This window comes from Aulostomus chinensis, chromosome 21, assembly GCF_037954235.1.
Source record: "Aulostomus chinensis isolate RoL2024-O1b breed Wild chromosome 21, RoL_Achi_v1.0, whole genome shotgun sequence".
Taxonomy (NCBI): Eukaryota; Metazoa; Chordata; class Actinopteri; order Syngnathiformes; family Aulostomidae; genus Aulostomus; species Aulostomus chinensis.
Genome location: NC_141340.1, coordinates 4,854,325 through 4,877,825, shown reverse-complemented (window position 1 = coordinate 4,877,825; position 23,501 = coordinate 4,854,325). Strand labels below are relative to the sequence as shown.

At 43.1% G+C, this 23,501-nt stretch overlaps 1 protein-coding gene across 5 annotated transcripts in view; it reads left to right on the top strand.

The window, feature by feature from the left end:
* The window catches only part of ralylb (RALY RNA binding protein like b), a 124,281-nt gene that overhangs the window by 68,187 nt on the left and 32,593 nt on the right, over positions 1–23,501 (top strand). For all 5 annotated transcript variants that reach the window (XM_086190835.1, XM_086190834.1, XM_086190837.1 and 2 more), the window contains one exon: positions 1,000–1,273. In XM_086190835.1, coding sequence (XP_086046961.1) covers positions 1,000–1,273 — 274 coding nt within the window. The remainder of the gene's footprint in view (positions 1–999; positions 1,274–23,501) is intronic.

The window sequence follows — 23,501 nt, the reverse complement described above, 5'->3', positions numbered from 1 at the left end:
GTGGTCAATCCAAGTGACAGCTGTTCTTGCTAATTTGCGATGACGTTGGCAGAGATGTGTTCAGGGACAAGTTAAAAAAAACAAACAGATTTCTAGTTGTTCCTCAAAAGGAAAATGCTGAACATTGTTGTGCTTTTGTGCCACTGGCCGACCCCACGGGAGGGGAGAACAACCGATGCTGAGATAGCCAACCAAGAGCTGAAACTCTGAATGCTACAAAATGGAAATACCTGTCGTAAGCTGAAGATATCAGATTCACCATGTCAGAGTCTGTTAATGGTTATTAGCTTTAGGACAAATAAATGGACTGCAAATATTTAACACCTTTAAACTATAAAAGTACTGAAAGCACTTTACACCCGGACATAAATGTGCCCCGCTTCTGTAGAGCATGGACTGATGATGTGCCCTTTTCTCTGACAAATAACACTTCCCTAATCCTGTAGTCGATCATCTCCTAAAACAACATTTATAAGGATCATGAAAAGGTTGCATCTAAATAATTGCAGGGGAACCCTACAAAAACTGTGTCTAATGAACATCATAACTTGACGCTACAAAAACGTGAATAAAATGTAGCATGAATAACTGCAAAGGCATTGTGTGATCGGAGAAAGAGCACACAGGAAGCATTAGGGATGCAACAATATGGCTTTTGAGATAGCGAAGCATTTCCACTGACAGCCACAGTATTTGCTTGCTCACAAAGCAGAGAAAACTGCTGTGACACATAAAGTCACCCACTCAGCTGTACAGTATTATATTTCAGCCATGCAAAAATGTGGCTTGGTTAAGCAGTTGACCAGCCATTGACCTTGCAAATGTGTAAACATTTAAACCTTGAGCATAAACCAAGCGTGCATTCCGAATTCAAACTGATTGAGCAAATTCAAGCACTAACATTGTCTTCTCTTTAGGAGCAGAATTATCTGGAATTGGCCTTGGCAAAACCTCTAAAGCCCTGTCCCTCCTCCTTCCCTTCCTCTGTCTATGTCCCAGGAGGGCAACTGGAGGAGAATGACTGGTAAAACCCAGACCAGCAACGTGACCAACAAGAATGACCCACGCTCCCTCAACTCCAGAGTCTTTATCGGCAACCTCAACACAGCCATCGTCAAGAAGACCGACATTGAGGTCATCTTTGCCAAGTACGGCAAGATCGTTGGTTGCTCCGTGCACAAGGGTTACGCCTTCGTACAGTACATGAACGAGAGGAACGCCCGAGCAGCGGTGGCGGGAGAAAATGCTCGCATCATCGCTGGACAACCTCTCGGTGAGTTTGTTTTGCAATCTCTCAGATTATGAGCCCTTAAAAGACAGTCCACTCTAAAACCTTCCCAGCGAGAGTTCGGTTAACACCTTTTCTTTTCCTGAGGAATGAATTACCTCTCATGGGTGGAGACATGGCCTCGGGTATCTTCACGATATTTTAGTTCAGAACCTCCCTCAGCCCCAGAAGTGCTGTAGTGTCTGTTTGCTGTCATGCTTTTTGTGAGACGATCTCCACTGAATCTGTTCATCAGTCCACTGGAGAATTGAACATTCACCGGGAAGAACCTTGCACAGAGTCAGTCACAGGTCTTGTGGCGCACTTTTTAGAACATAGAAGAATGTGTTAAGGGGGCGTGCATGGGTTTGATGTTTGATTGATTTTGCTCTGTGCTTGTGTTTCATACCAGGCTGTATTTATGGATGCTTCTTGTGAGATTTTTTTTTTTTTTTTTTTTGAACCGCATTTTCTTTGCTCATTGCTGCAAGGCAAAATATTTGGAATATTTAAAAAGATGCGAATCACAAGGTGCCTTTCTGGACAATCTGTTACGCAGGGTTTTGTTTCACTTTACCTCGGGCAGCATTCAAGTTTGCCCTGGTTTGAATGTAGAATTAGTTTTGTCTGTGAAAGGCATCATCTTGGGCTTTATCTTGTTAAAGCATCTCTGTGAGGCTGGGGGGTGAATTGCAAACAAACAACAAGGCATATTCCTAGACATTACCGCTTAAAAAAATGACTGGATAACACCATGTATAGGGAGGAGAACTTTTGATTGAAGCCTGCAATGTTTGCAGTGTTTCAACTAGCAGGCCTGGAGCGTCAAGCGTGCAGATATTGCTGGGTTTTTACATGCTTCTTTGTTAGAAAATATGCCATGATCAGAGAGAGAGGAAGCTCAGTTGTTGGCAAGCACGGTTGATCTTGTGAAAGTCAGTTGATCTTGGCAAGGAGTGAGTGACCATGTCAGGGATGCACCAAGCTTCATACTACGGGTGAAGGGAGTAAATTCTCCGATAACAACGATTCAAGTCCTGCAGAAAGATGCAGGGGTGGAGGAGAAGGTGCAGCGTACTACATGTTCAGTGGTACTATTCAGGGACGGAGAATGGTCCGTACTCCACTTATCACTGGCTGTCAGTTTGTTGCACTGTAAAAGCGACAGCTCACCCAAATATGAAAATTCAGTCAATATCTTTTCACCCTCATGTCGAAGGAAGGTTGGGCCAAGTTAACTTGGCTTGCCGAGGCTTCAGGACACTTGGATTACTCCAGACAAGCAGTATGGCCTTCATTTTATGGTTTTATTATGGTTTTTTATGTCTGAAAACTGGATACCATTCATTTCAATTTACTGCCAGCTTTTCCTTTGAAACTCCTGCAGTGTTTTGTGGACTAAAACAAACCTTCACCTGATCTTCCATCGGTATGTGTTTGGATAGATTACGCTTAAATCTTAATTTCTTGTGTACTATTCCCTGAGGAATATTAGTATATCTTTACTAACCTCCTTGCAGTATTTCCTGAGAAATCAGCTTAAATACGATTTACATGCATTGAGTACGGTGGTAGCATGAGTCAGCTAACTTCTAAGTGGCGAAGCTCTTTTATTTATTGTGAAATGTGTGGTCCAGCTCACGCAAACAGTTAAATCATCCCCGTCCATGGTAGCACCAGAATGGCAGTGTTATAATTTGATGGTTTTTAGGATAAATCAAAGTGTTTTGATGATGACATTACAATCTGACCAGAAAAAAAGGTGTGGATTCTGTCAGATGATGCACTTGACAGACATTTTAAATTGGACCGCTTTGCTGTTGTTAGCCCTCAGTTGCAATTAGCTTCAAGCTAATTGTGTTTAGCTGGCTCTTTCTGCATTCTGGAGTAACCGATAAGCAATACAGGAGGGGGAAAAAAAACAGCTTTTTTTGTTTTGACAAAAACTCACAGCACCAATTTGTGAATACCTGAAAGGAATACAGTTCTGGTGTAACTAAAGTATCGCTTCAGGATTAGATTTACTTGTTTTTTTCCTGATTGAAAGTCACACTTGATTTGCTCAATGACAATCAGAGAGTTGAAAATTTCAAGACTTCTTTGTGTGTTTACATCCACCGGCGGTGATGAATTGTGTCGTTTTTGCTATTTTCTATGTATTAAAACATACCTTGTCAAAGCTGTCAGCAGGTTTTGTAGTTCAGAGGTTTAATTGACAATTAAGGACACTCTCAGTTTCATCCTCCCAAGCTGATGTTCTTTCCATTAACATGGTGGAGAAATGAATCCGCCACATAATGATTTAGAGTTGAAGAATGACTTCCACCAAGGGCCTGACTTCTTGTTCCAAAACGTTTCATTAAAGTGTTATTACCTGCAAGCTGATTGCGCCGCTGTTTCAGAGATCACATCAGGATGTTACAGCTAATACAGCTGTAGGCAAATATTCAATCGTGACTGAATACGTTTGCTGGGATCATCCACCACCCACGGGAGAAGACATGGAACATTTTGTTGTGGAGGCAGGGGTGCGTTTACAAAGCAGTGGTCAAAGGAAACGAGGTCAGTGGAATAATCACATCATACTGTGACTGCAGCGATCCTCCTCAGCTGCTCAGATGCACTGGTGATGACTAATCTGGGCACTCAATGATGCAATGTCAAAGGCCATAGCCTGCCGCCACTGCAGAAGATGAGCCTGTCACTGTTTGTGTGGATGAAAAACAGCTGATGAGGAAATGTAAAAATTCTACAACAACACAGCTGGCAGCACCTCCATCTTCTTGCTGCTGAGTGAAAAATGGACGCTCCATTAACACGTCAAATATGAAGAGGAGCTCACGAGATCCCATCAAGGACTATGAGCCCTGCAATCGTGAGCATGTGAAATGCTACTCTTAAGTTGTGTAAGTATTATGTCTCTATCTCGTTCATGGTTACGAGCATAAAGATGTTCCTCTATAACCAGCACCAACGTTGGAGGGTAAATTAATCATCAAACTTGAGAAATATCTTTTCAGAAAATGTCCTATCGGTCTTCAACCAAAAACGGAGTGTAGCGTGAGTCAAGCTCAGCTCCCAACGCTGATGATCAGCTGCTCCTTGCCGGCCCTCTTTAACTACGACCCCGTTGTCTCCCTCCACACGTTTTAATGGACACAGATTATTCCCTTCCCGTGCAGTCCATTGGCAAATGTCAATCAAGGCGTCTTATCAGAGTCGCTTCTTGCTTCCTCTGCATGCATCCTGCAATCCACCTCCAGCCAAACTCCTCCTTTACATTCAGTATCTGTCCCCTCCAGTGTAACGTCTGTTGTCATTGTTGCTGTTTCTGTTCTGGTGGGGTCTTTGCTACTACGAGGGGGGTCTCTGTTGTTTCTGCCCTCCCTGTCTTTGGCTTGGATGCTCCCAACACCAGGTTAAACACTGCATTAAGTTTTCTCTTTGACTACAGCAGTCTGGACTGTGTGATTTGTTTGCTGTACCACTTCCTCATTCTATACGCTTCGGGTGATTGGGGAATGTGATGGCCGGACCCCAACAAAGCCTGGTTTACCGGAACAATGCCGTAGGTATAAGTTTGCTATCGGTCTCAGGTTCAGTCGCTCTTCGCTGCCCCATCCACTTTTAAGGGCGGCTGTTTTCAAACTTCCCCTGTGTGCAACACAACAATCTACAGGCCAGCTAGCTAGCTAGTAGCAACCTACATGCTGGAAATGGCAGGTTTTGGTGAAGATTTGGCTCGTGCACTAATGCAAGTCTAGCAATACTTGTTATTATATACAACAGAAATCTACATACGGAGCAGGGCTTGTCAGGGTTCCCCTGGCGTTGTTTTGTAAAGGTGTCGTCGCTGCTGACTGAGCTTACCATCGCACCGCCTACGACGTGATTGGCTTACAAGAAATACCAACAAGCCAGAGCAGGACGCTAAAGGATTGAACCCGGCGTCCCTTCTGTGCTTGGCACGGTGCAGTGGAGAGACGTCTGGCTGTGCGAGATTACAATAAACCCAACGTGACATACAAGACAGTCGCAAAAAAATACATTTTATGTCTTAAAAAAGGAAATCATTGCAGTTCTGCCCTTAGCTTGCAGCATCTCTGTGCTTTGTCCTCTGGATGATTCAGTAGCAAACAATTAACTCTGCAAGTTGCAAATCAGGCCTTTATCATGTAAAGGACTTATTTCATTTGAATCCAACTTTCTTGACTCTCACACGGTGAGCAGGAGCAGACTCTCACACTGCTCAGGGTCTTCTCTGATAGTCCACTTGCCCCCAAGTCTTCTCGTTTCTATTCCAGACTCTCTGATAAGCTAACTCCCCATCAAACCTGACTGAATTGTGCGTAATAGAACATAACAGGCGTGTTTCTGACGTGGGATTCAAGTCAAGCTTCTATTCTTATCTTCAGTGGAAATGCATCAATAGATCAGCACGTCTATTTTTGAGCCTCACATGTACTTCAGTTGTATTCCCTGCCGTGTAAAACTGAAGAAGTCAGAGAATCGCCTTCCTCTCCCTTCACCCACTTACAAATAGTTTCCCGATCTGACTGTTACTTCCTTTTCTTTGTGGTAGTTTCAGTCATAATACTGTATGTCCACGAAGCTTTTGCATTTGTGTTGAGTTTTCCCCCGTTGGGCGTACGGTAGGCAGTGACAACAGTGACAGGTTAGCCTGCACTTGACCCACACAGCTTGATTGAGCTCAAACACAGCCCGTTGATGACAGCCCTCCGTATCTGGGAAACGTCTTCGCAGATATTCCATGAAAGACCCATTTTTAGAAGAGTATCTGTCCTGCAGTGTTTAAAACACAAAAACGTATACAGCCAATCACAGTTTGAGCTGTGGGATGCAGGATAAGGGATAAAAGTCCTAAAGTGGGACACCTGGTCACCCTACTTATCATGCATCTTATATCACCACTTTCATCTTTGTTTCAACTTTCGTGTTACATAATGCTGGAAAACCCAAATTGACAAGGACTCTTTCTGCTTTTTTTTTTTTTTTTTGGCAATGCAACCTTTAATCTTCCCTTAAAATAAAACAGCCTGCGCAATAAAATGAGTCCCTATTTTAATTAATTTCAAAGAAAAGTGTCATTGCCGTCTTGAATTAAAGGATGCGTTTGAGCTTCAGCCTTAAAACTGCGGTGCCAGAGGATCAATTATTTTAATTTGATTACATATTGAATACCTAATAAAGTAGTTCCTCCTTTAGCAGTTAATATGTTCCTATCCTTTACTGCCAGACTGGAAATATATCTCAGCGTTTTAGCTGTTCCAAATATCACTTACTTTTAATTGGTAATTTGCTTGATTGTGCTGTACGCTCTGTACTGCCATGAAAAAACAGAGCGAAAAGATTATTTCTCATTTTAACCTGCAAAAACACAGATTACAACCTTACAGATTGAAATCTTGCTTCAAATCAGTGCACAGGACGAGTTGCTCTGTATCATTCATCCTCAATTTAGCTGTAATGATAATAAAATCCCTTGCTCCGCCAGTGCTCCTCTCCTCCAAGGTTAGCTGTGGCATAAAGCATGTTCGCTGCAAATATCTCTGTCTTCCTAGTGTTGTTATGCATTCCCTTCCCTCCGGCTGAAAGCTGAGTGGGGGGATTCTTTGTGACACGGTGACATGATGATTGCTGGCATCCGTGAACCTCGAATGAGTCTGAGCAGCTTCCTTCCTCACCCACTGAGATCTATCTGCTGCATCTCTACGACGGACGCACTCTCTCCAGTGGACTCGCTGGGCTGCCATGGTGACAGAGTGACAGATTTTTCTCACCCTGAGCTGTCCCAGCATGCATTGAGCCTACAGATCATGTTGGTGTTTCCAGAACCGGCTTCTATGTTATACATAGTATATATGTATATACATATATATATATTCATATCTTTTCATGCTAGCAAGCAGTAGGAAACTGTCAGCTTGATATAAATGGCAGTATAATCAGACGGTGTAAGCCATTTTCAGGGTTCTTCAACGGAACCTCCAGCACATCTGTTCTGATCTGCTGTGCTCCACAGATGCAGCTCTGATGTAAATGTGTCCATTAACATCATGAACCTCAAACGCCTCCAATACTGGCTAAGAATGTGGGATCGTAGCAGTGAATATCCTGGAAGAGGACCCCCGACACTTCCCTGCACGCAGGAAATCAATTCCTCTTCGCTGCTCTAAAACAGAAACGTACTGGCAACTTGTGTTTCAGAGCAGCCAAGAATTAATAGGACGGCCCGAGCTAACGGAGCGCCAGCAGTAATATTTTACATGGTCGCAGTAATTGTGAAGTGAATGAGATGGTACTCACATAGATGTTACTGCCCGTCACTGTATCAGACCTTGAAAAGTATTTCCAAGGAGCTTGTTGAGATTCAGAGGTGCTCAGGATGGAGCCACGACCCAGCCGTCATCTCTGACGACCAGCCAGTCTCGCGGCTCTGAAAATCTCTGGCATCATTTTTGATAAACCTACTAATTATCCAAACTCCTGATTCTAGACTTAAACAGGATCAGATCTCAGGCATGAGATGGGAGCTGGTCCGAGCCTGGCACTAAATACGCTTTATGCAATGCATTCTGGGGCATTTTCAGAATTCACATGACATGAGTTATATTTTTAGCTTATGGCAGATTTGGTATTTGTTTGCATGCCACATTTGAGACGAATCTACCACCAGCGTGATAAGCAGTTTATAAAGCAGCCGGGCCACGACGGAGTACAAGCCATGCCACATCTTCACATCCAGTGCTGACGACGGTAGTTAAAACAATGTATAAATACGTGTAGCATAAAATTACGTGTTGAAATCAAACTCCGGTTTTGGAAACTCGTCTGAGATTTTCTGAAGATGTATGCTTACATAAGAGCTCTCTGATATATTTTCACCAAATGCTTTGCAGGAGCCCTTCGTGTATCTATCTTCTCTTGTTTTGTTTTTATCATCGACAGAAGTGTGTGTGTGTGTGTGTGTGTGTGTGTGTGTGTGTGTGTGTGTGTGTGTGTGTGTGTGTGTGTCTGCCTGAGGGCTGCAGATGCGTGTGATTGGCAGGTGGTTATTGAAGGCCTGATGGAAAAGGACAATGAAAGAATAATGTCCCATATTTTTCTGAGAGAGGACTTGTGTGGAGATGTTGTGTAACCTGGGAGGAGAGACAGAGAGAGAGAGAGGTTAATAGCAGAAAGAGGGTGAACTAACAACATCTCTGGAGAGTGTGTTTGATAGCAAACACACATAATCTTCCCTCTGTTGGCTCATGTTTTGAGTAGCCTGACGCCCCCAGAAGAGATTTGCATTCGAGTTCACCTGGAAGTTTCATGGTGAAGGTCCATCCCATTACAATATTAATGACCACAGTGAAGGATAATGTGTGATGGATCACCAATCACACTGCCTCCAAATGGCATTGGCAAGAGTTAAGCACATAAATAATAAAGTGATTTAGATGCAAAATCCATCCTAAGCCGATTACAAAGGCAGTGGCACTGCAATCAATCGTCATTTTGGGCCAACATGATGCATAGGAAGCAGCCAAAGATGCAAAAAGCAAACCATGGCGGGAAGACTGAGCAGGGACAGGTACAAGGGAAATGTGTTGGAGTACCAGGGAAATGTGTTGGAGTACCATTTAAAGTCTTTGTGTTCTTAAATATTTTTGGCTGTTTACAAATACACCCACGAGAGACTTCGCTTTAGTTCCCGCGTCCACCAGATGTCTTTCTGGCACAACTTTGTTGTTAAGAGTTTTTCTTAAGTGCTTATTGTTGCTAGGATGCAACTTCAGCTCTTCCACAGTCCGTTGATGGCACCACTGGAACACCAAGTGGCCATTAGAAAGTTCAGCTGTATAGTTTATAAAAAAAAAACAAAAATCAGGTCTCGACTGTGGCATGAACACACATCCTGAGTGATCCGATCACACTCGGAAGCTCAGGTGTGAAGCAAATTGAAATTCTTTCCACAGCCCCTTGACACGGGAAAAAAAGAACCCACTAACACCTGCTAACATCTGGCATTTTGTCTGCAGTGGGAACAGGTTCAATCAGCATTCACTCTCGGTCAAATTACTTGCAGGGATGTCACGAAAACTGGCACTTAAGTACCAAGTTGGCGTTTTAATTCTGAAAACGTGCCGTTGCTTGTTTTTCTTTGGTACCGTAGGTGCTTCAGGTTTGGAACACAAGCACGGAATGCCGGTGAGGGGAGCAACAGGTCTGTGAGTGGATTTAAAGAGAGACAGAAACACACATGTAAGCAAGGTTTTCACCAGTATACTAGATGCCACCTGCTTTCTCAGTCCTGACTCAACTAGTGTGAGTGGGCGTCGAGGATCATTTGCTAAGCTGCAGCTGACCTTACCGATTCAGTCTGACATTAAAATACGGTGGACCATAAGTGACACCCCCACACTTCACGGACCCGTATGTGTACAATTTATGCATACTGTTGGTTAATTAATGCTACAACTCCCCGAGACACAAGCTAAGTTCCAATGTTTTGTTTGCAAGCAGCTCCAAGTGAAGCCATTAACCTGTTAGCCCTGAAGCTAACGGTCTCAGAAGCTACAGCGCCTTGCTCTCCCTCTGCTCACGACGCACATCATACATGCAGAGTTACATTCAAAGGAGTTGCGTTTATTCTAACACTAGCGTTGGGGACTGTTGTAACTTACCTCACCCACCTCTAAGAGGATTTTATGAATATATTGGTTTCACTGTAGTATTGTAGATTGTTGTGGTATTGAAACAGGAGCAGAGTATCATGTAAATTCAAGTTCTGGTACCTTGACATCCCTTCCCTGCAGTACATAATGTATGAGTATTTATCTGTTTTGGCTTATGTTAACACTAAGCCCGTGTGAAGGCAGTAAGGGCTCATTTCTACTGGCTCACTTTGGCTCAGGTTGGGTGAGGTAGGTTTAACCCCAACACAGTACGGTTACCATTTTGGTCCCTGCGCCGCTGGGGTTCCAAGCCAGCCGAGCGGGGACTAAAATGTGACGTAAACACATAGCGGGGCGCTGATTGCGTAGCTTACCTGCTTACTTCGTCTACTTCGTATCATCTTGGCCTCAGCAGGATACTGGTCGATTGCTTGGTAAAGTCTTTTATTCTTTTCTTGGCTGCTCTGTTTCGCCGCTGGAAGCCTTGCCTGTCTGTCGTCCCTCACTTTTAGTTTAAACAAAAACCACTGACGGAGCAACAGGCATCACGCTGCCTCCATGTTGTCTGTTGTTGTTGTTGTGTCGCACACAAATTACACCAGGGAACTCTTGGCCGCTGAGTCCACCCACGCTGATGTGATACCCAGTGCTAGCGGAAACGCACCCGTACTGAGCCGTACTGACCCGACCCCACCCAAAGTGTGCCGGTGGAAACACGCCACAATTTGCCAACACCTAAAAATAACAAGCGAAGGAACTCCACTATCAACAGTTCATACCATGGAGGCAAACAAAGCTTGTCACCTTTGTTGGTAACTTCAGCAACTCCAGGAAAAGATCGTTTTTACCAAAAAAAACGCCCAAAAACAAACAACCACGGATCTCCAATGCTGCATTCTACTATTCTGTTTGTTGTCCTGGTTTTAAATGGACTCATAAGGCTGAATGTGATGCACAAAAACAACCCATTGTCACAGTAACTGGATCATAAGAACCAGATTCAAAGCAGAGTCGTGGCTGAGAAGCCTTGTGATGGACTCGCGGGGCCAGTTCTTCTTGATCCCATCAGCCTGGACTCAGTTACGCCACAACTAACCCCCTAAGACCCCCGTCCATGGCTTTCATGTCCCTGCGTTAGCCTCAAAGGCTGCAAGAGTACCCAGTGTGCCCGTGCATTTCCTGCGTGTTTGTATGTGGAGGGGAAATGTGAGAGAATTGTGCTTTCCACAGAAAAAGGATTTTCACAAGAGCGAAGACGCTTCACATGAATTGTAATGTCAATACATAATCTATTTCTCCTTCCTTCGCTGTGTGCCACTCTTTCTTCCTTTCCATATCTCCTCTTGTCCTTGCGGGTGATTAGAATGCACCCTGGTTGTCCGTCTCCTCCCTCATTAATCACGCTCTGAGAGACTGGGCCGGACGTTGAATGCACAGTTGGCCTGACCCAGCACTCGACAAAAGCATCCATAACGGGAGGTAGAGAGCCATGCGCAGGCTCCCAGTCATAATAACATCAAGAGTGTGGCCCAGCCAAGAATCTATTGGAGCTGTAATATATTCAGAATATAAGAGCGTGTTTCTTTTGTGGAAACAATACCAAAGAAATTTAAAGATTGCCTTTGTGCACTTAATAGGCTTTAATAAAGCCACCCAGGAAATCAGGAAAGCACATTTCCCCGGCTGCCAGGATGTCTTTCTATCTCCTCCTTCCCTCTTTCTCTCTCGTCTTTTCTCCCTCTCTCTGTTTCATACAAACTGACAAATGCTTTAGCAGGGCATGAGCCACAGTGTGGACAAAGTGAGATGGATTACTGTGTGGATTTTGGCAGGAGAAGCTGCAGCTAATTCTCTGATTAGGAACCTGGGTTCAGAAGGCAGAGGAACACTGAGCTATGAATCAGAGTCAGAGCTGTGTGTGTGTGTGTGTGTGTGTGTGTGTGTGTGGGGGGGGGGGTTCTCTACTTTTGTCTGTGCTCTTTAGAATGTTTACTACACCATAATGAGTATAATTATTTCTTATTTTTGATCATCTCAGCCTGAGACGTATTTGTTTCCATCCACACAGTCAGCAGGTGAGTCAAAGGGCCCTGGAGCCTCCAGGCAAACAAAGAAACCGACTTACTCAGCAAACCGCAAAAATGAAAAGAGTAATATCTCCTGCAGAGAACCACCTGATGTACCAGTCGATATCCAGGAGATCAAATCCTCCCAGATTCAACTGTAGGAAGTCAAAAGCAATCAATGCCATATTTTCCAGGCAAATGTTCGACCGAAAACATGTTTCTTGTTGTTAAATACGCTAATGCTGTACGTGAATGACTGATAGTGGATGAGAATCAAAGTCGTTTTTGGGACATGGATATTTGCAGCATAAATTAAAATATAAACAGACGTTATGAGATATCCTGCAGATGAAAGGCTGCTGATTAGAAAGGCAAAGTCTGCTTGAAACAAAGGAGACTTGTGCTGTTTGAATTAAGAGCTTCAGGCTCGCAATCCAGCAGGAAACGATGACAACAGAATCAAAGTCGTGTTGCGACATTTTTGAAAAGGTTGATCACAAATGTTGTTGCTGTGTTGCTCTCCAACAAACCCGAACACAAAACGCACTACCAATATTTACTGATTGATTGATCGACACATGAACGGCCTTCTCTGACGGCAAGAACGGCACTGAAGTCCTGATCAAAACACTGTGTGGAGTATTGCAGTTACAGTCTTTGTATTGCGTTTTTCTTTTTTCCCACCTTTCTGCAAAAAACAAAAACGTGTCGCCATAAAAGTCCCAAGTGTGTGTGTGTATATATATATATATATATGTGTGTGTGTGTGTATATATGTGTGTGTGTATATATGTGTGTGTATGTGTGTGTGTATATATGTATGTGTGTGTATATGTGTGTATATATGTATGTGTGTGTATATGTGTGTATATATGTATGTGTGTGTATATGTGTGTTTGTGTGTATATACATTATGTATCTACATATACACATACGTATGTATGTATGTATGTATTTATATGAGTACATATATGTATATACATATGTGTATATATGTATACATATATGTATATACATATGTGTATATATGTATACACATATATATGTATATATGTGTATATACATATATATGTATATACACATATACATATATGTGTATATGTATATACACATATATACATATATGTATATGTATATACATATATGTATATACATATATATGTATATACACATATATACATATACATATATGTATATACATATATATGTATATACACATATATACATATATATGTATATACACATATATACATATATGTGTATATACACATATATGTATATATGTGTATATGTATATATGTGTATATACACATATATACATATATGTGTATATACACATATATGTATATATGTGTATATACATATATATGTATATACACATATATACATATATGTGTATATACACATATATGTATATATGTGTATATACATATATATGTATATACACATATATACATATATGTGTATATACACATATATGTATATATGTGTATATACGTATATATGTGTGGTTGAGCATCGTGTGAATCAGACCTTTAACTGGTGTCATGTTTCACAAAACAAAAAGATAGTTTTAAAACACAATTATTCTATTTGTCATCCATAAAGTGGAACCACAACTGAATGAGAGTTGAACACAGCGGTTGTCTAATTAGTTAGTCACCGAAGTAAAGTCGCCGCTCGTCACGCCGGCATGTGAAATCCAATACTGATGCCGTCTTCTCGGCGGCGTTCCGGCTGACCAGCCAGCTACCTCTATCTCTGAGGCTACATCTCTCTTCCCTCTGCTGATGGAGGGTGCTTGATAGCAGCGGATGAGTAAACTGATGGAGATGAACAGTGAAACAGGATTAGCTTGAAGCCTAACAAGCATCCTGGCCAAAGCTGTTCATTAATATTAAATCCATCGACGGAGAAAGAGAGCGTGTGTGGGGGAGCGACAAAGAGAGAGAGAGAGAGAGAGAGAGAGAGAGAGAGAGAGAGAGAGAGGGGAGAAGTGGCTCTGGACGGCTGAAGAAGGAGGATAATTGTTCCCCATGCGTAATCAACTATTTACCAGAGAGAGCTGAAGTTCATATTTAGGCCACGCTGATAAGATGGCTTTGGATAAACGGATCATTTTGGCTAAGTTTGTTACAATCTCACATCTGAAAAAGTCCTATTACTCACTTGATATGCATGTTCGCCAGCTGCCGGGACGTTAGCAGACCATTAAAAAGGCTGTTTATTCAACTGAAATCAAAAGAATAGAATTGAGGTATGTGACCTTTCGGTGCCTCCTTAAAATGACCTTTACTTAAAGTGACAGTCGCCTCCCAGCGGCTGTTGAGTCCACACAAAGATTCAAGAGTCAAGGAGGCTTTGCAGTCCGTCACAGGCGGCTCGGGGTCCGTTTGGCTCAACAAAGGCCAAGCTTTTACACCTTTTATTTAACTCCAGTTGTACAGTTGCAGCTAGCAAGGCGAGCTACGCTGCGCTGAGATAACTCAAACTTGTTTTTAGTGCCGTGGCATTGACGCATCATCAGACATAATTTGTAGGAGAAGTGATTGTGAATCCAGCAAGAATTTTTTTCGGCTGGGGTTGCCCGGTCTGGAGCATTATAGTGATGGTAGCGCTAACAACTGCTAACAAGGCCTTTGAATCGGAGGATTAAGCATTCAAATCCAGTTCATTTCTGCAGTGTGACACTATTTTTTTTTTTTTTTTTATCAAGGCACTAAAATAAAGAGGTGTTGTCTTCAGTCTGACTTCATCTGCAAGAGTCTCAGTAAATCCTGCCAAGTTGCATAGAGGTGGAAAGTTCCCAGTAACACCCAGGCTGTCATTACAAATGCTAAACTTTTCTTAAGGTTTTCATGGGAATTTAAGTTCTGGAATCTGGGGAAGTTTCCATTGTAAAATTCTGGAATTAACTAGAATTAATGGTAATGTATGGGAACCATTAAATAAAACCTTTGAGGAGCCGTTATGAGTGGAACAGTTTTTGAGTGGCGGACACCGTTAGAGTTCCATACACCATTAGATGGAAATGGGTATGATCAATATTTGCAAGTATATCTGTTTCTGTTAATGTATGAAAAGGTAAATACAGCTATTATATGGTAAATAATACAGTATTTCTAGTTTTTATTTCCAACCTCCTGGAGCTTTTCAACCATTATCAAGATTAACGCACCTTTTGTGTAGGGTAAGTGTCCTTATGGAGGCCCTACTGTATGTGTGCATACTGAGAGATAATTCCTCCATAAAAAATTAAAAAAAAAAAATAGAACTGAGACCACTGCAGGACATGAGCTAATCCGTCAGACCCTCGTAACAGACCTGACAAAGACCCCAGGAACGAAAAATCTGCCCTCCGACACCTCATCATCATCGATCCAGTCATGTCCATCTCTTAATTCATGCCATAATTGTCAATATTCACCTCAGTATGAATGATGAAAGAGAAATCCAGGCGATAAAAGGTGACATATTGTGTGAGTAATGGTTTGTGACTTGTGGTTACACATGCAGTGATAATTACTGCCATCCCGAAGGGTGTCTGCGGACCCGCGCTCACTGGACGCTGCTGCGTAACCCCACTGACTCCACTGCTTAGTGCACGAATTAAGAATCACTGTGACAGACTCGCCGGGGAATTCGGCCCCCCGAATGAAGATGGACAGTATAAATGAAATAACATTAAAAACAGCCCTTAACCTCGCCCCTGGCAATGCTCTCGCTCTCTCATGTGTTTGTTTTTCCTCCTATTTGACTTCACATTCATTCTCCGTTGGTCTCTTTGCGCTCTCACGCTATTTTGCATCCACCCCTTCCTTCCTTCCTTCATCCTCTTACTCACAAGGCTTCCTCACCAATTATGCCGCAAAGCTGTGGGCTTGTGAATCATTGCATCTACTTGTTAGTGTGGACTCGCAGCTTGAGGACGGGACCCAGCCTTGGGCGTTACTGTCCAGTAAAGGTCACCAGAAGCATGATGGCAGATTAACTACCTCTAGTTTTTGTTGTTGTTGTTGTTGTTGGGGGTTTTTTGGGGGGGTTTTTTGGCAGTCAGCGCTTTGCATAAGCTGCAGCCTGGAGAAATCCTCCTGACACCTTCGGGATACAGTTTACAGTCGGGTCGTAACGCTCCCAAGGTATTTAGAGCTCTGTTAGGAGCTGATGCAGGATAAAACTGCCCACACGTTCTTCTTCGAGCTCAAGCCTGCGGAGGAGCAGGGGGATTATTCCTTGTTCGTCAGAGATGACGACAAGGCGATCCTAGAGAGAACATAGAGACCACAACCTCCGAACGTCACATTGTTTAGTGGTGGCACACGCAGTGTCATGGTGGCGCTACACAGACAATGCCTTTGTTTTTCTATGGTGGGAACAAAAATCCCCTGAGTGTCACACACTGTTGTCTTGTTGTTGGTCCACAGAAGGTTGCGGTGATTGTACCTGATTCTTAACCTCTTCAAGTCCCGTTTCCGCCACCAAAGCCTGACTGAGTGAAAAGACTTGGGTGGTCAAAGGTCACTGTGATATCGAGTAGAAGTACAACCATAACGCAGTGTTTCTACTCTTGTTCCCAACCTTGATTTGTAGCTGAGTGCATCTACAGCACCGTGTTAACCAGCAGTAGCAACAACCTTTACCGAGAGGGGGTTTTGTGCCTAAAGGCCCAAAGTCAATTATCACCCCTACGGTGAACCACACACACAGGTTGCGCTGCAGAAAGCCGAGGGCTGACATGCAGCCGTTGTGCTGCTGTGTTGAAAAATGAAAGCAGATAAATGATCAGCAAGTGCTGATGTCTCTATGGACACGGTTTGAGCTTTTTTTTAAATGGCGGGCACCCATCATCGCGTTTTGAGCCAAGCACGTGGTCGCAGGCGCCGGGTCCATCCTGTTGAAAGTGGGTCAGAGTCGAGGCATTCAGGTAGTTGGACGCTGCGGGTGCGTGTCTGGTCATTTCAGAGGTACTTCAAAATCCCACACCTCAGACATTTGGACTTGGAGTGACACAACAGATGCAATGTTTTACAACAGCGCGTATACTTTTGAGAAGCCTTGTCAATGAGTGCTGGTGAAATAAAGTTTACTAGACTATACAACCATGTTGAGCTCCTCCCGGGGCGCCTTGTCGTCAAACCGCCATGAAAAACGAACTTGTGACGTTGTGATTCTGAGACTTTTAAGAGGTCGTGTTCCTTTCACGTATTTCTGTTCCATGTCAAATCGAATAAACAAGGGATTTAACTAAACTTCTGACACTTTGTCAACTCCTTATACCTAAATAACTAAATCTCAAAGCTTGTACTTCTTGAATTCAGCACTTGCCTCTTATCCTCCTCTCCTCCTTTGTGACTGCTATAGATTTAATTAGGGATATCAATAAGGGATAATGACTTCTGGCTACCTCAGCTGACCTCTTTAGAAAAGACTTCCTGAATATGTTGTATATTTAATGTCAATTTGCCTTCTCGCTCTGGATAAGAGCTCATTGTTGAAGCAGAAACAGCCCGTATGGGCCAGACATCCAGTGGAGGAACACACAGCTGGCTGCTCACCGTCTCCAAGGAGAAACTGACGAGCTTTATCCACAGAGGGAGGGGTTGTCTTCGGTAGATGGCAGCTGGGTGGAAGTGCATTCTTGACCTTGACAACTCCTTGTGGCTCGTTCACGCATCCTCATTAGCCTGTAGCCCTCGGTGGAGCGAAGAAATGGTAAACATAAAAACATAAAACTAATGATTGTATGAAAGTAAGAAACGGTTAAAAAAAAGATGTAATTCTGACAAACAGAACAGTGTAACTCCTGAAGGATGGTGTAAGATCCTCGCAGTGTGGCCTTAAAAAAAAAACCAAAAAAAAAAAACCTTAAGAACAACAAAAAAGCGTCTTTATTTCAGCGTGCAAGCACATCTAAGTGGGCGTCGAGTTGGAGGAGTTGAGAAGTGTGTCAAGCTTCTTCTCTGTAGCCTACCTGTGTGACAGAATTATTAATGAGCTATGTCTGTATTTATGCACCTCGTCTAACAAGGGAAGATGGGCTGCCTTCATTACTTTGAGTTGTGGGAGCTACGCTGTCAAATGAAATCTGAGCCACGGACTGAGACGAGCGCTTGTTATAACAAAAGGGGAAATTCATCAAGTGTTCATTTGGATTGAAATGATGGGTCAAGACAGTGTCAGTCTCATCTCCTCATATACGCAGTAAATGAAGATCATGCAATCAGTGTGTGTGTGTGTGTGTGTGTGTGTGTGTGTGTGTGTGTATGTGTGTGTGTGTGTGTGTGGAGGGACTGTCTCTGTCTGTGGTCACTGAGCACCACACTGTGGTTCCCAGCAGTCATTACGAGACAAACAGAATACTCTTGGATCAATTCCTTTGATTCATACACACATCTTGTGCAACGTTAGCTCAACCTGCTAACGTTTATTGAGTGAATACATAATACGGCCTCAAGGAAGTACATGCATAAATAAACTCTAGTAAAAATAAAGAATCCCTTCCCACCCATTAATCTGATTTGCTCACTGGGCTTGAGGGGGTGTGTCTCCCAGCTTTGTGTAATAATAATGACAGTACTTGTGTGTGTTGATATATGTTGCTGCATGTTCACGTGTGTTTTCAGCTTCATTTAGCAGCTGCAGACAGACCGCTTGTACCCAGCCGTTCTTTTAAACACGGAGAAGGAAATTCTAATTGAAGAGGGATTGGAACATGTTTATAGAACCGATGCAAAAAAAAACCCAAAAACAAAAACATGATGTGTTTCAGGTTTTCTCTCGGCTGAGTTTTTAAAAGACTTGAAATATAAAAAAAAAAAATGAGGGTTAGAAAACAAAATTACCAAAATGTATGGTAATTAAGGACGAAAATGATTAATTTTTCTTTTTTGACATTGTTGATATTCTGTTTTTTTATGGATTTTACTTTATTCTGTTCTATTCAGATCAATCAGGTTTGAATACTCGGTTTAAAACGTGTTAACTTGATTGACTTTATATCGTAGGAAGGACAGTGGTGATGCAATGAGACACTCCAAATTTAACAGGAAGTTGATTATAATTTGCTGTAAATTGAATAACCAGATATACACTAAGATACACAGAGCACAATATCAGATACGCTGCTATGCTGCAGTAAATACCGCAAAGTACACAGAAGTATCCCAGACATGTCAGTGCTGTGCAGTACACAGAACTATAAAGACCATGAATGCCTGACAGTCTTGTAGCAGAAAAAATAATATAATAACTTAATATTTAAGGGGTTCTCAGAAGTAAATGTATGAAATATATTTACATAAATTCATTAAAATAAATCAGGTTCATTTGTCATCCTTGTAAATCTGGTCAGATTCATTAATTTATTTTTAATTAACCTGCATATTTTATTATTTATCAATGCTGGTTTGGTCTTCCACACTTCTGATTTTCTCCTCTGCTCAAGTCATAACTACTCTGGCAGCTAGGGGGCGCCTGCTGTTTCTATCCAGGTCTATCCGCATCTCAATATGAAGTGTATAAAAACATGACGGGTTATTGCAGAAGTCACGTGTCCGGTTCAGTCCAGCGGGGAGAGCAAACCTCTGGTTGGGTGGCCGCTAATCTCTCGTCTTTATTTCGAACCACATCTGAGAGTCGTCCGGCCGTCGTCTCCGCTGCATCAATCACTCGTGTCTTTGTGAGGGCGTCACTTTGCAGCTCGTGTCAGCCAAGTGTTGTTTATCACAGTTGCAGCAGAAATGAAGAGACATCCATCAGCACCCCCTGGTCCCTCCCGGTGCTTACAGTCATTCCATGGCCCGTGGTTTAGTCATTTGTGGCTCCATTGCATCCAGGAGACATTATTGTCTGTGTATTGGATTTTTCTAACCTTGGCCGCCCTGTGTGGTTGGAATTATCTCCTCCGACGGGCTGACCGGCCGCCGCGCTCACAGGGTCTGAGCTGAATTAGATTTGGCAGCCTTTAATGCCTGTATGAATGTGAGTAGTTCAACATTGAAATATTTCCTAATGTGATTCTTTGCACCCCGCTGACCCTGACAGATGGAGGGGGAGAGAGAGAGAGAAGCAGAGATGAGGAGGGAGGATGTTGCAGATAAGAGTCTAAATATAAAACAAAGGTGGCTCTACTTGAGAGGATGTAGCCTGGTTGCATGTACATCACGTGTGTGAGCCCATTAATCTACTCCAGGTACATATGAGGCGATGGATGAGAATATAGCGCCTTCTTCCCTCCTCGCCCTGGAGAATAATCCCACGTTCTGCTGGGAATTACCCGCCGCCGAGCTGCTCAACAAATAGAGGTCAAGGATTTCTTTTTTTGCTGAGATTTCACTCGTAAAATAAATAAATAAATGCGCAAATAAAACTAAACCACACACTCCCTATAGAGCATCAAAGGGTGTGACATCACCAAAAAAAGATGTGAGTGAACGAGATCAACGTGCCTTTTCGTTTGAACTCAACAGAAGGCAGAAATTTCCACTTCTCACTTCCTATATTTGATTTATTTCAGATTTTACGACTGTACGCTAACTGCTGTTCTGCCCCTTTCTCTTTACATTTTAGTTTTATACGTCATGGAAATCCAGGCGGTATTTACTTGTGGCTGGAGGCCCACTGGGACACACCCCAACCCCCGGCTGACCTCAAATCAGCCAGAAAGGCAAATCAACAAATGAATTAGCAGAAAATATATTCCAGTAATTCTAAGAAACAAATCCAGGAAGTGTCTGAATAAAACACCCAAAAAAAGAAGTTTTTTTTTAAAAAGACACACTGGATCCTCCAGGCAACTAAATAAAAAAAAGATGCTGTTTATTTGTAGTTTAAGAAAAAAAATCCAATCTGACTCCCAAATCTCAGTCACCAATCAAGAAACAAACCGTCTCCTAGAACATTGAGAAACACACGTTTTCTGGTGTGTAGTTTTATGGCCACTGAGTGTTCAGGTTATGTGGTGTTAATTGCATCATGTACGGAGTTCTCTGGGGAATCGTAGCACACCGACATCTTGGCCCTGACACCAATGAATAGAAGTGAATTTATTGCACTGCTGCGTTTGTGACTTCAGTAATAGATCCACTCTCTCACTAAAACAAACCCAGAAACACACACATACATCATGGCGCCCGCTGCATGGGTTCTACGACGTTAATCAGCTGAATCTAAAAATGCAGCCAAGCATATTAAACCACCAGCGCTGCTTTGATTAAATCTCATTATTCGGCTGCTAGGAAACATCAACTCTGACGCTCCGCCAAAGAGGAAAACTTCACCCGGAAATAACTTGAATTATATCACTCAGGTTCCTGCTCCTTCCAAATCAAACGCTGCCATCCTGCACTTCTGGATGGTCGCCACTAGAGGGCGCACTTTGCCTTTTTTGAAGAGGGATCGCCACTTTGCATGGAGGAATGTGGTTGGAAGGCTGCTCAGCTCAGGAAGAACTGGGTCTACTTTCTCTCCGTTCTGTCAGCACAGCAGCTTCCTGTTTGTCCTCCCTGTCGATCACTGTTTCCTGTTTACTTACCATTAAGAAAGTGGTTCAAAAAATATCCTATCCATCAGATTTTTGATGATTCTGTTTACAAAATGTATTCTTGGAGGTTTGTGGAACAGTTCACTTCAGTGTTTTACGAATGTAGTCGAGCAATGATTGTATTCATTAGCTGTGAACGTGATTATTTAAAAAAATTTTAATCAGTAAAGTTTATTTGAGAATGAATGAAGCATTCATGGACTATGGTTGTCGTGAAATGTTGCCCTCCAGGTTTAATGCATGCAAAGATTTTGCACGAGCAGAATGTGCAGCAGCGTAGAGAGAAAAGCCCCCGAGAGCCTGAGACACTTTGTTCTATCATTCCTGCCTGGTCGTTTTCTTTTTCTTCTTCTTCTTCTTTTTTCTTGGCTTGACTCTGGTCTTTTGTATCAGACTAAATCCACATAAGCGACGCGCCGAGGCTCCATAAGCGCAGTATTAGCAAAGCCAGACAGTTTGCTGTCACAGACTGCTAAGCAGTTGCAGCATTGACACACTGGATCCGTTTGCAATTACTCAGCGCCCAAAGCGGCGCCTGTCTAATGAGCTGGGAGAAGCAGTAAGTCATAAGGCAATGAGATGTGATGGCTTCAGCAGATTTATAGCCATCAGGTAGAAAAATCTCCCCCGGGGGCACCCACTGTATCCCCTCCATCTCGGCTAGAAATGAGGGTCATTTGTTAACTTATGGTGTTTCAAATGCCAGCCGAGATCGTCAGAGACCGATCTGGATTAGCGTGCAGCTTCCAGCAAGTCACTCACGTCTTTAAAAAAAAGGGGGAAGGGGGGGTAATGGTGTGTTTAGGGCTTCATGAGAAACTCAGGGTCTATTTTTCTTCTTTTAGGAAATCATCACACTAAGTTGTCACGACTGGGGAATGTCACATCAGTCTTCTTTTCAGAGCTCGGAGGAGGAATGAAACCGGGACCAGCATTCCTAGCGTCGCCTGGTTTAAACCAGGACGGTGGTGCAAAACGCAGAAGCTCATGGCATCCTGCAAATCCCCGTTTTGGTTCAAGAGCAGACGGGAGCAGATCCAGATGGAGACGTTTATGAAGTTTGACGTGCGGGTGTCAGACTTGTTTAGTTTCGAATCACTCGGTGCAAAACGGCTGGAGTGGTGGAGCAGAGAGTTTCTTCTTCTTCTTCTCAGACAAGGAAGTTGACACAGCTACTGTATCGGTTCTGTGTCGTCCAGCTGCGGAACATTTGTAGGCCCTCGGTGCTAAAAAGTGGAGATTTTGGCGTAAACGATGCACTTATGCTTTGATTGTAATTGTAAATCTGACGTGAAACGTCGTGATCAATCCAACAAGTCTAGAAGCGCCAGAGGGGAAACTGGAGCGACACCAGCACCGCCGCCGCCACCGCCACCGCCACCGCCATTTGGGATTGAATAGAAACAGCACAACAACAGAGAAGGCGGCCAGGAAGTGGCGTCGCATATTCGTCCTTTTTGTCTGAGAGGATTTTCAGTCCAAAATGGCGGAGGGTGCTGGCGCTGCACTCAGCTTCCACGTCTTTGACGGCCGATCGCAGAGCAGCGCTTTTGCTCTTCAGCCACAAAACAATTCAACTCAGAAAAAAGGTGCATTTCATGAGAAAAGCAGCGCGTTTCTTCAGATGTAAACTACAGCAGAGTTTTGTTCCGCTTCATCTCAGCGCTCACTAAGTTTGTGCACACAAACTGTTGGCCTCATTCTGAAACGTACAAATCAGAAAGTGAAGAACAAAATGAGCTCCTTTTGTTCGTCTGCCCGGTTCCATGGTGACGTCGAGTGTGTTGGTTGTATTATCCCAGCGTGGACAGCAGATGTCCCTGCTACACTTGGAAATGCGGAAAACACCAATTTATCAGGCGGCAGCGGTTAAAACAATCCTGCAATAAATCCACTTAACATGAGGGATTATAATCTCAGCTCTTTTACTGAGTCTAGTAGAGACA